Source organism: Vidua chalybeata, chromosome 1, assembly GCF_026979565.1.
Source record: "Vidua chalybeata isolate OUT-0048 chromosome 1, bVidCha1 merged haplotype, whole genome shotgun sequence".
NCBI lineage: Eukaryota > Metazoa > Chordata > Aves > Passeriformes > Viduidae > Vidua > Vidua chalybeata.
In genome coordinates, this window is record NC_071530.1 from 147,972,130 (window position 1) to 147,986,497 (window position 14,368).

Consider the following 14,368-nt stretch of genomic DNA (forward strand, 5'->3'; position numbering starts at 1 on the left):
CCTCATCTCCCACCAACACCAGCATGTTTAAAGGCTGAGTTCTGCTGCTTCTACCCACCTTCTGTTTTTCTAGACATCCATGTATTTTTACCAACCCCTGAGGTTTTATGGCAAGTCTCACCATTGGTTTTTTTAAGTCCCAGGGTCTAAGATCATTTGACCACCTTTAACAAAAACAAATCAAGCAACCAAAGATGTGGACTATCATTGAACATCCCCATTCTTGCTGTAAAAATAATTTATAAAACAATTTTTATTGCACATTAATCTTATTAATAATATTTACACCAATGCTAGAATCTCTGCCAAATTGTCATAATACCTATCTTAAACCCCATGAAATAGGTTTTGCTCCCTAAAATAATTCTAAGGGGGACTAAGTTGAGACTGCCTATGCTTGGTTCATTCCATATTTGACATAAACCCAAAGTTCTATCTTTAAAATATGACTAAGATCTTAAAAAGTGACCAAAGGTGAAAAGGTAAAAAGGCAACGCAGAAAAATATAGGGATGAAGTGTTCCTCCATTTACCAAGAAATTGTGAAACAACAAACAAGAGTCTGAAGAGACCAAGGGAAAACAGCATCAGATGCTGCCTTCTGAAGAATTTAATGAATGTCTTGGCATGAGCTGTAGGACAAGGAAGAAGAATCAGTGCAAAGTGAAAAGTTGCATTTATTGTACCTTTTTGCACTACATGGCTTAGTTAATAGCCCTGCAAGTGGACAACTGAAAAGATAGCTCATATGATATAAGAATATTGAGATTGAAGGGCATTACAGATCATCCAGTCCTTGTGTGTGAATGAAGGATTAATTCATCTGAAAACATCCTTGGCAGGTGTTTGCCTAATGCATTATTAAAAATTTCAGTGACAGAGATTCCCATCTTGGTAAACAATATTCTTCAGTGTTTGTTGTCCTTAAAAGTTTTTCTCCTTTTCTGACTTGAATGTCTCTTCCTAAACTTACACTAATTGTTTTTTGTTCTGCCAACAGTAATATGAAGAACATTTTATTCTTGTCTTTCTGAAACAAACTTGCCACAGCTGTGAATGAAAGGCCAGTATTCTCAGGAACAAAAAGCCCCAGACACAGTATTTTCTAGGTTCCTGTTTTCCTCTTGATCCCTCCACCCAGTCCACATCTGGATTTTTTCTGCATGGTCCATGTGCCTTGAAAAGTTATACTCCGTGCTGGGCTCAGGATATCTGAGGCCCTTCTAGTGTTGAGCAGGGTAGAAGATTATTTTCTCTGAGCCACTTGTTCGAGCATCTCAGAAATGACAGAGTTGTTCACCAGTATCACCTTATTTTTATTTGGTAGATTACTAATGTCTCCACGCCCTCTTCTGAAGACTTCTATCTAAGCACTCGGTCTAAAACGTCTTCCTGGGTATCTGTGCTGTGACATTCAGTCATCATCTACCTGGATGATGTCTCCCAAAGCCATCCTTCGAATAGACTGCCTCCTCACAAGAGAGGCTTCATCCATTTCCCTTTGCTTTGCTCCTCGTTCCTTCTGCTTTTTAGACACATTTTCAATGAGCTTGCTGGCATCACTGAGGGTTTTTTGTGTCCGCTGACCTGCAGTTTTCTTCGTGCCTTCTCCCACACTTGGATCCGTGGCCTTTAAGGGTTTGGCTTTCCCAGTGTCTTCCTGCTGCTCTTTTGTGTGTCTTAACCTGAATCGGCGCCGAGAAACATTTTGGCAGGGGTCAGGGATGCTGTCAGGGCTGTTGGACTCTCCATGCATGTCAGACACCTGGAGAGTGGGAATTAATGGTTTACAGAGTGTCTTGGGAGCCTCCTCAGCACCTGCCTGTTTAGTCGACTTAGAGGTTGTCTCTGAAGGCAAAATAATTTGGATTTCTCCAAGGGGTTTGCTGCTTTTAGGGGGTAGGGGATCATCTTTGTTCTCCAGATCAGCCTTCTCATTCAGCTTTATCTTTTGGAGGTTTCCCAGCTCCCCCTGAGCCAGATTCTTTACCCGTTTCACATGGGGTTCATTGTGCATGGAGTTGATCACCATCAGCTTCTGGGCAGCCATTTGGGCTTCTCTCTGCATGCTCATAATCTTTTGGAGCTGGGCTTCTTTTACTTCCACAGGGATCTCCAGAGGGGCCAACTTCACTGGTCTCTTCAGGGCAATGTTCTCTGTGCTACACAACTCATTTGCACGTTGCAGGCTGGGAGACAAAACTCCCTCCTTTTTCACCTTTTCTGGACACAATTTTTTCTCTGAAATCCTTGGAGGTGGAGGCTGGAAACCAAGGTTTCTATGATCACTTCCTGGCTTCCCTCCCGCCAGGAGGAGAACTGAATTTTTCTCAGGCTGCAGGTTCACAATCGTGACTTCACTGACAGTGCAGTTATACTTGGGCTTTTCTTCAGCCATTGGAGCACTCTGAAAGAAAAAAATAGATATGGAGATCACTCTCCTACATTGTATTAATCCTCAGTTAGGTTTTTATGCAATGTTTGGAAGTTTAACAAGTGTGAAAACCTGGTGTCTCTTGAAGTGAACTCCTGTTAACCTTAAATCCTAATCATTGTGCTCCTTAAACTGCCTTGCCCCAGGGAAATCCAAAATAAAGGGCAAATTTAGTCTCCATATCTAGAGAATAAATTAACCTGACAGCTGAGGAATCAGGGTTTGTCTCCTCCATATGTGTAACCAGTGCAACTCAAACATTTCCATCCTTCTTTCTACTCTGTCCCAGATATTGACTCCTTTCTAAGCAGTAAGCAGTATACACTGCACTCACTAATTTAAAGGAAGTTTAGGACCTCTATATAACATGGAAAATACCAGAGAATAAATATTAATTTGGGGAAGCTGCTAGCTGAGGTTCAGGCATGGATCCTTCTCTTTTCTTCTGACATTCTGTGATTTGGACTTTTGCATATACTGACATGTGCTTTATAGGGTAGAGTAAGTTCCTTCATTTCCACCAAAATTCTGCTTACTTTCACAAGGTACTTTCCTATAAAGAAGAGACCAACAAACTGATGATTTTACTCGTGTTAATGGAAAATACCCTGAAATAAGCCAAGATGTTGTTCAGAATACTGTGGATATTGTTCAGTTTCAAAAACATTGTGTCTGGGGTATTAACTAAAGACACTGCTAAATGGCAGATGAGGCAAACCTGGAGTTATTTAGTTGTCCTTGTTCAGAGAAATTTTATGGCTTGGCTGGGAAATAATATAAGAATCAATAACCAATGATCATTATCATCAATAATATAAGAATCTCATGGTACACAGATCTTTCCTGTTCAACTCTCTAGTCCTGCATGGGCAGTGACAGGCTCGTGGGCAGCATCAGGAGATGGGGTCTGTTCTTGCTTCTGCCCAAACCAGGAAGTTCTCTTCCCTAAGGTAACTTTTTCATTCCCACTCTGGTCTTTGTACACACTATAGGTTTTATGGGAGAGACAAAAACAATATTCTTGGCTATATCTCAGTATCTCAGACTTCTAGCCCTTATTATCACAAAGATATGTTATTAAATTATAATATTAACCTGGTTTCCTCTGGCAAATAAAGAACATGAACTCCTTTCATCTCATCTAATTAAGTCTGTTTTGCTAATTCCTGTTCACTGTTATTGGTGGGATTTTTTTTATGTGCCCAAACTTAGTATCATTGTAAATAAAAATTATACTCATCTTGCCCTTTCAGTTTCTTTCTGTTTTCCAGGAAAACACTTAAGGCTGCCCATGGTTCTGCAAATATGAAGTGAAATAAAATAAACATAAATAAGCCCTTGTTCTAAAATGTAGGCATATAAAGCAATGGAACAGAATGAAAGCTCTAATGCAAATGGAGATATGGGAGTGGAAAGGAAGAAAAGGCAAACAATGTAGTATCAATGCATTATCATGAAAATATTTTGATTAAAAAGACTTTTACTTGCCTTTAGAAATCTAGTGCTTGTCTAAAACCCAGCCACCTAGCCAAGCCTGTAGAACAACCTGCTTAGACAATGTATCTTCCTACCCAGGACTAATTTTTGTTCTCATGCTGGTTTCAGATAATAGGGACCAAGTGACTGGTTCATTCTCTGCTGCACTCTTCTGAGGACAATTCAGACATGTTAAGAAGGCTTGGAGAAATCTTATACACTACCTAAATCTGATTGGAGTTCTAACGTTAATACACTTAAACACCATCCAAGGCTCATGTGCAAGATAAGCTGCATCCTCTGTTCCCATGCACACATTACTAGTACCTTCCAGAAATATCCATCTGCTATGTATATACTCCCACTTAAAATTTAATTAAGTAATTGGCCCAGCCTTGTGTAGGTAATTGCTCTGTACCCAAAATTCCCTTTGCAGTCAATGAGAGACCCATGTGAAGAATGACTGCTTCAGGTCCTCTGGATCAAAGTACTATGACAGTGATATAATCAAAGGGACCATCATCCTTTATTTAGAAACCACAACCTTCGTGTAATTTAAACACTTTCCTTCCTGGTCTCAGCTTGCTGATCCTTCTGATATAAACTGCACAGTAACGGGACAGCAGAAATAGAACTACATTGCCACTATTTAACTAAATTTACAATATGCCCAGTGGCAAATTGGCATGTAGTGGTTTCAGATCTAGAAAACTTGGTGTCCCCTTGAAACAAGAATCTGATGTCCCTCTAAAGCCATCGTAGTATCCAGACTTAGGTCCCTAGAGAAAGGTGCTTGTCATTTTGATTTTGATTCCAGGAGTCTGCTCATTGCAGAACAATAAACACTTGATTATAGGTTAAAAGTGAGATTTGGAAGAGTCTTCCAGAAACTTTGCACATAAGCTTGATGACTGGATGAAGAGAAGGGATTGAGCTGAGGTTCCTTTCCAGTATTGGTCCTCACCTGTGTTGTTCTACATCTGATGAAATCAGACAGGTACAAAGCAGCCTCAGGCACCCTGAGGTGTCCTGTTGGCAGGCACCTGGCAAAAACAGGGAACCAAAGGGAGCCAAGCACATAGCATGAGTTTAGATAACCTGACAACCAGCTGGACTTCAGCCAGGAAGTCAATCTGTCAGCAGGGAAAAGAAGCAGGTTGTTGTGCTGTCACAAAGCTCTGCAGGGCTTGAGATCCAAACCACTGTTTTATGCACGTCACTTCCCCATATGGCTCCAAAATACTTCACCAACTCAGTGCTGTTGTGGATATATCTGCCAGGAGGTAATATTTGGTTGGTGACATACATGTTTATAGATACATCATGATTGAAGGGAATCCTTTAAAAATCTGAAAGTGTTCAAGGTCAGGTTGGATAGAGCTTTGAGAAATCTGGTCTAGAAAAGTTGTCCTTACCCATGGCAGGGAGGTTGGAATTATCTTATCTTGAAGGTCTCTTCCAACCCAAACCATTCTATGTATCTATGATCTTCGCTTCCTTTAAAAATCCCTGTTTTCTTAGTCACCCTCATGAGGTTTCCTCTCCTAGCTCAATGAAAACAAATTTGTAGTGCATTTCATAAGAGTTAAAAAAAAATAGCAAGCACGTGCATGGGCACACACACAAAACCACCACTCTAAATCCCAAACTCTTCCTACATAACAAAAAGCTTTAATCTCATTGCTACAGGATAATCTGTAGTGATAAGCAGATGTTACACAACTCTGATGCTTTTCCTTCCCATCATCACGTGTATCAACTGATTGCTGCAGTTCAAAGGGGAGGACAGAAATGCCTAAGAAAGGAAGTTCACAGATCAAATCCTCCAGCTTATCTGGCTGAAAGCTTCTCCCAGAGTGGATTTTATTTTAGTTCAGTTCCAAAATAAACACCAAGCCTTCAGTGTGCTTTAATTCTCCATGTGATGCCTGAAGCTCTGCCACTGAAAACCCCTCTGGCATGTGGAGATCCATTACACATGCTGTCATTCATCAGGGGAGAGAAACAATTCGATTTAAACATCTAGGGATGAATGGCTTTGCTTCCACTGAAGATTGTGTATGTACAGTAAATAGCTCAGGTCATCATGAATGAACAATGCAGAAAACAGAGCCAGCACCTGAATGATTCCCAGAAAAGCCTTAAATATGCAACCTTGCACTTTGTCAGATGGCATCATTATCACACCTGCAATGTCAGGGACTTAAATCATCATTTGCTGCGCTAGAAAAAATTTAGAATGTTATATTGTCTGTGAGCCAGTGAGTCTGAGGAGGTCAGAGGGTCCATTGGGCTGAGAAAGATAAAACAACTGTGTTCATAATCATCAGTACTGAGCACAGTGCTAACATCACACCTGGCTGTTTTGGATCCCAAAACAAACAGGTACCAAGGTGGACTGACTAAAGGGATTTAATACAAATAAATTCCTGCTGTGTTTCCTCAGTGCAGGATCCAGAGATAATATCTCATTCTGCCACAACTCCCTTTGCACCACTGCTATCTTGAAATAGCAGTGGCAGCAAGAAGAATTTCAAAACAGAACAAAGAAAAGACATTTGAGTGCTCTGAAAACCAGCTCATTATCAGGGAACTGGTTTCAAATCCCTTTTCCACCACAAGCTACTCATGAGATGGAAGGGAAGATGTTTTTTCCCTCTGTGACTGTTTTTTTCATCTGTAAATTTGTACTGACTCCCTCTCCTGAACCATAGGGCACTAGAGAGTATAAACTATTCAGCAACAGGGGAAATGAAATTACATTAATTTCCAAAACAGGTTCAATTCCAAGTAATGTAATTTTCAGAAAACAAGTGCTCTATAAAAGGTGGTACCTGTTGAGTAATCAAAGCCTGAAAAAAAAATCTATGATTTGAAAATTATGTCAAGTACAATTTTTGCTTGTAGAGGAGTTGTTCTTACATTTTGGGTTTTATTTTGCAGATGAGCGAAGATTTGGGGCATAACCTAGTATTTGCAATCATTAACCTGAAAGAATGCTTTGTGAAAACATTTCAAATTTGTTCATAAAATTTGTTGGATCTTAAGAGTAATTACCCAATTTTATACAATTTGGCACACTCTTATTCCCACTGTTATTGTTACTTTAATAGCTCCTCTCTGAATTCATGAGGAGACCAATTTGAGTTCTAGGAAACCCACAGCAGATTGTCCCTTGCAAGCACACTGAATTTCCAAACCATGGAGTCTCCAGATTTCCCATGTGCCTCCCAAGCTTTAGTGAGCAACCTCAGTCTTGGGAAGCTTCTTATTGGGATTTGCAATATTGCAGGAAAGAAGGGGAAGTGCAGAACTCCGGTCCTAATGACAAGTAAATAATGTAAACTAACTTTTCCAACTTCCACCTCTAAATAAGGACATTGTTCCTTATTTAGATCACAACAAAAATTCATAAAAAATGAGCAACTAATATTAGACTTCTAAATTCAGATTTAAGATATAAATAAATTACCTGTTTTTCAACAGTAGCACTGATTTGACTCCTTAAATTCAGCCAACTTATTTAAGGATCTAGACTATAACTCAAAATTCCAGCTTCGGCCTCAAAAATCTTAGTGTTAGAATTTTTAGAATAAGGAGATTGATTTCCCAAAGTTCTGAGCACCTCTGAATCCCTGCCATCTCAACAAGACTGTGTGAGAAGTAAGGGCCTGTACATGCAGCTGGACCACTGCTGACCAGGGGGTGTGTGTCTGACATCACAGCACAAGCCTAAATCTTCTCACTGCTGTGAGGGAAGAGAGGCAGAAATGAAAAATGCAGTATTTCCTGCTAACTACCAGCTCCAGCTTATGTTACATGCCCAGAAAGATCACAGCACGAGCAGAACCTGCAGACAAAGAGATTGAGCTCTTCCCTTGCTGTTTTTTTTTTCTTAATTTAGGGCTTGGCACTGTAAAATCCAGAGTGATGGAGCTATCTGCTGTGATGGGAGCTCATGCCTAGGAATTAATGTGGTGCCCTGTCCTATCCCACTGATAACAGAGGCCAGCACCTTGGAGTCAGGGAGAGCAGCTCTGCCATCACTCAATCTGCCTGCTCTCTGGGTGCCACTCATCCATTGCACTCAGAAATACCCAGGGAGACAAGCACCTTTTCTCAGCTCTGCCAGGCAATATTTCATTCAGAACAGAAGAATGAGCATCCCTGTCTTCTGAAAAGGAGGTGTCAGCAGTGCCATTATTTTTCTTAAAATACATGGACTAGAAAATTCACTTCTTCAGAGACCCTCAAGCCCACATATCCCATCTCTCCACAGAACTGGGGGTTAATTTCTCCTGCCAGAATTGTTCCTTTTTTTTTTGTTTTCTTTAGGCCAGAAGTGAAAAAGTGACATGACTGCATGGTCTTGTAGTAAGGGCAGCTTTGGATGCACCCTTTGATAAGGGCAATTTAATACAATCAGCTTCACTGCCAAAATCTTCTAGAATGTCCAGTTATAAAGCTAAAATCTCTCTCACTTCCTTACCCCTTGCTGCAATATGTATATTTTATCTTCATACCTCTTACAGAAGGATTTGAGGTTGTTTCTAGCCCAGGATTGTCTCATGTTTTCGCTAGGCCTTGCTCCCAATGGGTTGCTTCAGGTTTAGTTTCCTCAGCACTGTGAATTCCCTGTAGTAGGAAAGGCTTTGGGGAGGCATTTGGGAGCAATTTGAAAAGGCTGTGAACAATGGACAGGAGCCAGCTCTGCCCTCTCCAGCTGTTGAATCCAGTCTGAGCTGGGTGCCTGAGGCACTCTCCACAGTGCTGGATAGTGACCAGCTCTGTGACAGTCTCTGAAAGCAGCTACTTCAGACATCACCTCAGACTGGGGGGTCACTCATCTTCCAGGAGATCCTGTCCCACTTCAGTGACTTTGTGGCTCCAGTGGCTGAAGGTAAAGGAGAGAAGCTCCGACCAGGGAGCCAGCAGAGCTCTGGAGCCTGCCAAGGGCACTCCAGCTCTTTAATGGCTGGGACAGGCCATTAAACCCTTTGTGATCATTTTCTTATCCACATTCTATGGCTATTACTCACTTCAGACTCTCACTCCTAAAATACATTTTTCACAAGCTTCTATTAAAGTGTGGATAGCATATAGTGTTATACCAGTATTGATATTAAAGCAAAATTACCTGCTAGTCCTGCTAATCCACTGATGCTTTGACAGCAGGGATCTTACAAATAGAGATTCTTCATGAAAAAATGATTAAATATGACCTGAAAGGCCACAGCTTTCCAATTCCCTGAAAACTTACCTTTTCCTTGTTGAATGCTGTAGCATTTAAGGCCAGAAGAATCACCGACAGCCCATCCTCTGATCCACTAATGACATGGATGTTGAAGGATTTTGATGTCACTTTTTTTATCCTCAAGCCTATTATCCACCTCTTCTGCCTTTCGCTCTTCAAACAGAGGCTGCTTTAGAGGGATTGCAATGGGCAGGCAGGGAATGTAGGAACTGTTCGACTTTTTGTATGGACTTAAGTCCACAGCCAGAGACAAGTCACTGAATATCTCTGAGCATCACAATCAAGGGATTGTGATAGATATTTTGTAGGAATTGGGAGTCTGTTAAATCTGCTGCACTGCTCAAGAAAATCGCTATAACCTCTTTCAACCTAAATTTACCTCTGGCTTCAGCAGGACATGTTTAGTGTATTCCACTCTGCCCAGTGGTCCTAAAGTGCTGCAGTGTTGCTCAGTTCCTGTGCTCTGATCTGGGAAGGGCTACATTTCAATGACATGTGGATCCCTGCACCATTTGGAGACTGCTGCAGGACGTTCCAGATGGTAGGCACAATTCATTAATCTATATCATGAAAATTTAATTCATATGAAGGTAGTAAATTGTTTATGAATAAAATAGGCAGGACTAATACATAAGCATTCAGGGCTGAATCACACCAGGATACAGACACACGCAGCTCACAGTGAACTCAGCTTTTTGGCTGTTACAACAACAATCAATTGAACAGAATTATTAAGTGCAGATACTCTGTATTTGGGTAGAATATGCCAACACAATAGCTGCTGCACTGTTAAAACAACCCACCCCTCCCCATAGTCATTTTAACTCAATCTTAAGAAGCCAGCAGTGATTGAAGAGAGAAAAAAAACATAATAATAGAGAGAGCATCTAACAGCCTGGGCTTGCTGCTGCATTTGCATTGACGTCAGAGCAAACAAGATTAAATGAAGGCAAGCACAGCTACAGAAATGTGACCTTAAACACAGCCTCAGAGTTGCAGATGCTGCCAAAATCTTAGCTGTAACTCCACCTGGCTGGCTGATGTAGGCACAGAGATAAAGTCTGTGAGAAGCAGCCGGAGACCCCAGCAGCAACTGGCACGAGGAGAGCTCAGGGCACAGTGCCACAGAGAGGAGCCAGGGTGGGGCAGAAAGGATGGTGTTGACACCGTCCTCCACAAGAAGCCATTGAGGCTGGCAGAATGTACAGCAGCCTCTTACTGCTGGGGTTGCTTCAGTCCAAGCCAGGATTAGGGAAAAGATGGAAAAAGGCTTGATCTCATTTTCCCAGTCACTCATTCTCTTTCCCTTTGCCCACTGTAACCTTGGCACTTTTGAGATCCAGACTTGGAAAGCCAAAGTCACAGAGAGAAGCAGGCCACTGGGAACAATGGTTAATGGCACCTTCAAAAAGCTGAGAACAATTGCTGAGAAGTTTGTTTCCATAGGAGCAAAGCCCATTCAAGTCTATTCAATCAAAAAAAAAAGCATGATTACGTGGTGACATTGCCAAAATCTGAACCACTGTTCACTGAAGAAAACCACAGAAAATTATCCACAACCAATAAAAAATCCTCTCTGGCAAGAGAGCATCCCTTCAAAATTCCTAAGCAGGGAGATCCCAACCTCCACAGACAGTATGACTTAGAGTAAATGAAGGTATTTGATTTAAAGGATGGGATTACCTGCTATGCATAATTTAAACCTCTCAAAACCAGGCTGACACAGGGTCTAGAAGATTTAATGACTTCACCGGGTCTGACTGCTCTTAGCTTTGTTTCACTTTCCATTTGCCACAAAAGAGATTCCATTTTGGATCTGTGGGGTAAAGCACCTCTCTAAAGATTCTAATGGAATCAACCAAAACAGCAATTTCAGGCTGTTTCCCCAGTTTGGAGAAGATAATCCAAACACAAAGATAAATCTTTTTTATGTCTCTTTATTGATGAGTTGTTCTGGAGTGGTTCAAGCACACGGAGAGAGCTTTGGCAAACAAGTTATGTTGTAGAACCTTCCCCAATCAATTTGTCTCAGCTGAAGGAAACTGGAGTAATTTATCTGTGAGGAACTGAGAATTAAATTCTTATCCCATTTCCTCCTTAAGGTATCTACAGACAGCTGGATAATTTTGTGTCACCTGCAGTTTAGAGTCCATAATAAAACCAGGTAGGTTCCCTGGTAGGGGTAGAGATGCAATAATTAAACTTAGCCTAATGCAGCCTAAACTTAGCCAGCATTACACTCAGGGCTCCATCCAGATGCTCCTGTTATGGGCTAAGCAGAGTGCAATGAGAAGCTAAAAACCCTTTCCAAATTTTGTCTTTGTGGTGTACAGAGTTCATGGGGGCTTACTGCCTTTCTGGTCTTGTTCCAGGCACAACATTCAGCCAGTATTTTTGGGAAGTGCAGAAGCTTTTGAAAGCCTCTTAGATCAGATTTCAGGACCTTGCATCACTTTCTGATCCCCGCCTAAAGAAAAGAAGAGAGTTGCCATGTTAAGTTGTTTAGTTTTTTGTTTTCCCATGCAGCTTGTGGGGACAAATACCTCTGCAGAGATATTTGGCTTGGATAGTGGTGGGTTTGTAAAATCCAATAAATTTCTAATCTAATCAAATTTCACCAAGTAATTGTTCCTCATCCTTAGGAGCCCGGGGATCTAAGATGTCTTATGCTACCTAGCTTATTACTAAAGGTCACTGAAGACTCAATGGATCCTTCACTGCATTTCTTCTGTCCTCTCTTTGACGTGTCAAAGAGCTGTTGTTGCAAGAATTGCAACTGGTCCTGTTTTAGGACCAAAAATCTTAGAATATCCCATGCAGAATTTGCTGATTCTGCCCACATCACTGGATCACTGGTGCTGTCCTGGAGACACTTAATGTACCATTGAATGGCATAGAGCAGCAGTTTTTATTTCTTCTGAATCATGAGGTATGAGATCTTGGCACTTGTGACTTGTGCTTTTAAGCCTTTTCTAGTTCAGCAGCCAAGAGGTGCTTTTTTGATTCAACACTTAGCAGCTGACTTTACTTAATTTGGAAACACAAACAGACCCTTTGCTTCACTCTGACTGTGTGTTTAACTCTTGGCCAAAAGACAATCAACTTCAAAACAGACAAAAGCTGCTTGCAACTCCAGCACTGACTCCCCCCTCTGTCTCCTGACTTACAAGGATCCATGTTATTGGAATAAGGATCACCTTATCCACCAAGCCTAGGAGCATCTGAATTTTATGTTGGTGACGTTACAGTGACCTTGCCAATGAATAGGACACCCTTACTTGCAGATGCCCCCATTAGTCCAAGTGTTCATGTGGGAGGAAGATCTATTAATTTCATTGTGGAATTTCTGAATTCAGCTTGCCAGCTCCATAGGAATTTTGGTAACTGTACTCATCTCCCACTATTTTATTTATTTTTCTCCTTCTTATTACCATTTCTTTGCACTCAGGAGTCAGGATTTAAAGGAAAACAGCTTTTCTCATGGAAGTTAAACACATCTTACTGCACAGAACAAACAAATCCTGGAAAAATATCAGCTTTGCAGCACAATGCCAGGACTAAGGCAGCTGTGTGCTTCTCCAGGTAAGCTGCTGTCCCTCAAAGGCACAAGGATGCTTTCTGCTATGTGAGCTGGTCACGGAGACAATTTCAACTCTCCTGGAGAGTATCATTTAAAGTTACAGCTTTTCCAGTATTGTCCATAACACCAATCCAGGTAATTACATTATCCATAGGTTTGAAGACCCTTCTAAAAATCTGGGGTTGTTCTGCCCTTCCACTCAGAAATTCATCTCTCAGTTAGAAATATTTCTGTTCAATTTGATGCGTTTTAGGAGTAAACCAGCAAGGAAATCTTCAGTATTATCCAAAGTCAGATGTTAGTACTGTAACACAGAGCTACACCCTGGGAAATTCTTCCAGATCCCAGCAGGCCTTGTTTCTACTCCCTTTTATAATCAGTGATGCTACTGTCCTTGATTTCAACAGGGGCAGAATGAAGATAGGGATTGTTGCAAACCCACTGGGACAATTTGACAAGTTACATGTAGTCTTCACCCCATTTTATGTGTGGCTAAGGAAAAAAGATACCTCCCACACATATTCCTCCTGGGCATTCCATATGTTCTTCAGCTGATGATCCAGCGAATCTCACTCACTACGTATGTGCAAACAGCCCATTCAAGCATTCTTCAAAGTGAAGAAAAGTGAATATGAAGCCTGTCCCTGTTCAAAATTCCATGCAAGGCCTTAAATTCAAGTGTTAGTAGAGTCTTGCTTTCTCCTGATTTTCTGAAAAAACACAGGGTTTTCCTCATCAGTAGAACTGTGCACTCATTAGTTTCCATAGGATGAACATCTTTGGTCTGTTAAAAATGTCTCTGTCTATACCAACAGTTTTATTTTCAGCTTCAAAAGTCACCCAAACCAGCACTGTCTCCCAAAGACTCAGATGCTTTCTCTTAGCACTGTTTGGCATCTCATCTTGCTCCTAGCTCATGGAACTTGGGTCTCAGGTCTGTGGCTCTCCTTGTTTTGTCTCACCACAACTTCTGTTCCTGATCCCTGCAATTTACTTGAGAAGGAGGCAATTTCCCCCTATAAGACTTGGAATGCTTTTGGGATTTGTTTTCTCTGCTGGGAGGTGCAGCGGGCTCCCTTAGCTATCAAGGTGGTGTGTCTTGGCACACCCACACATCTTTTGTGTGCCTGTATTGCTTATTCTAATTCAGCAGCCTACTGTCTTATCTAGTCAGAGTGCTTTGAAAGGCAAATCCTATCAGAGCAGAATGGGAAAGAAGTTAAAGCTATTAACAGCAGATTCTTAGCGGGTCAGGGGACAGAAGGGGAGCTCTCTAATCATCTTCAGATACATTTTCTTTCCTTTCTCATAGGCTTGAATAATAACTAAATATCAGCTCTCGATAGCTTTAGATGCTATTAGCACATTCAATCAGTAACTCAGAAAAGGAGATAAAAGCACAAATACATAGAATCACACAATCATAGAATCACAGAATGGTTTGGGTTGGAAGGGACCTTTCTACCCCCTGCCATGGGCAGGGACAATTTCCTCTAGGGCAGCTGTCAAAGCCCCACATGAGCGGGCATGGCAGGAGGAGTGGCTTTTCACTCCCCATCCCTGGGAACATCTTCAGGGGAAAGGGTCCCTCTCAATGGAGTCTTGTGCTGGCTGTCCTTCCTGAT

The 14,368-nt window shown here is 41.4% G+C and overlaps 1 protein-coding gene across 1 annotated transcript; it reads right to left on the reverse strand.

Moving 5' to 3' along the window:
- Positions 1–738: 738 nt before the first annotated feature.
- Positions 739–3,558, reverse strand: LOC128795479 (uncharacterized). The gene is made up of 2 exons (XM_053956240.1): positions 3,529–3,558; positions 739–2,406 (listed from the first exon to the last, which is right to left on the reverse strand). The coding sequence occupies exon 2, from the start codon at positions 2,395–2,397 to the stop codon at positions 1,414–1,416; it is 984 nt and encodes a 327-aa protein (XP_053812215.1). The 5' UTR covers positions 2,398–2,406; positions 3,529–3,558; the 3' UTR covers positions 739–1,413.
- Positions 3,559–14,368: the final 10,810 nt, after the last annotated feature.

Excerpts from the sequence above, each read along its gene's own strand:
- LOC128795479 (XM_053956240.1), bottom strand. The coding sequence starts at position 2,397 with ATGGCTGAAGAAAAGCCCAAGTATAACTGCACTGTCAGTGAAGTCACG.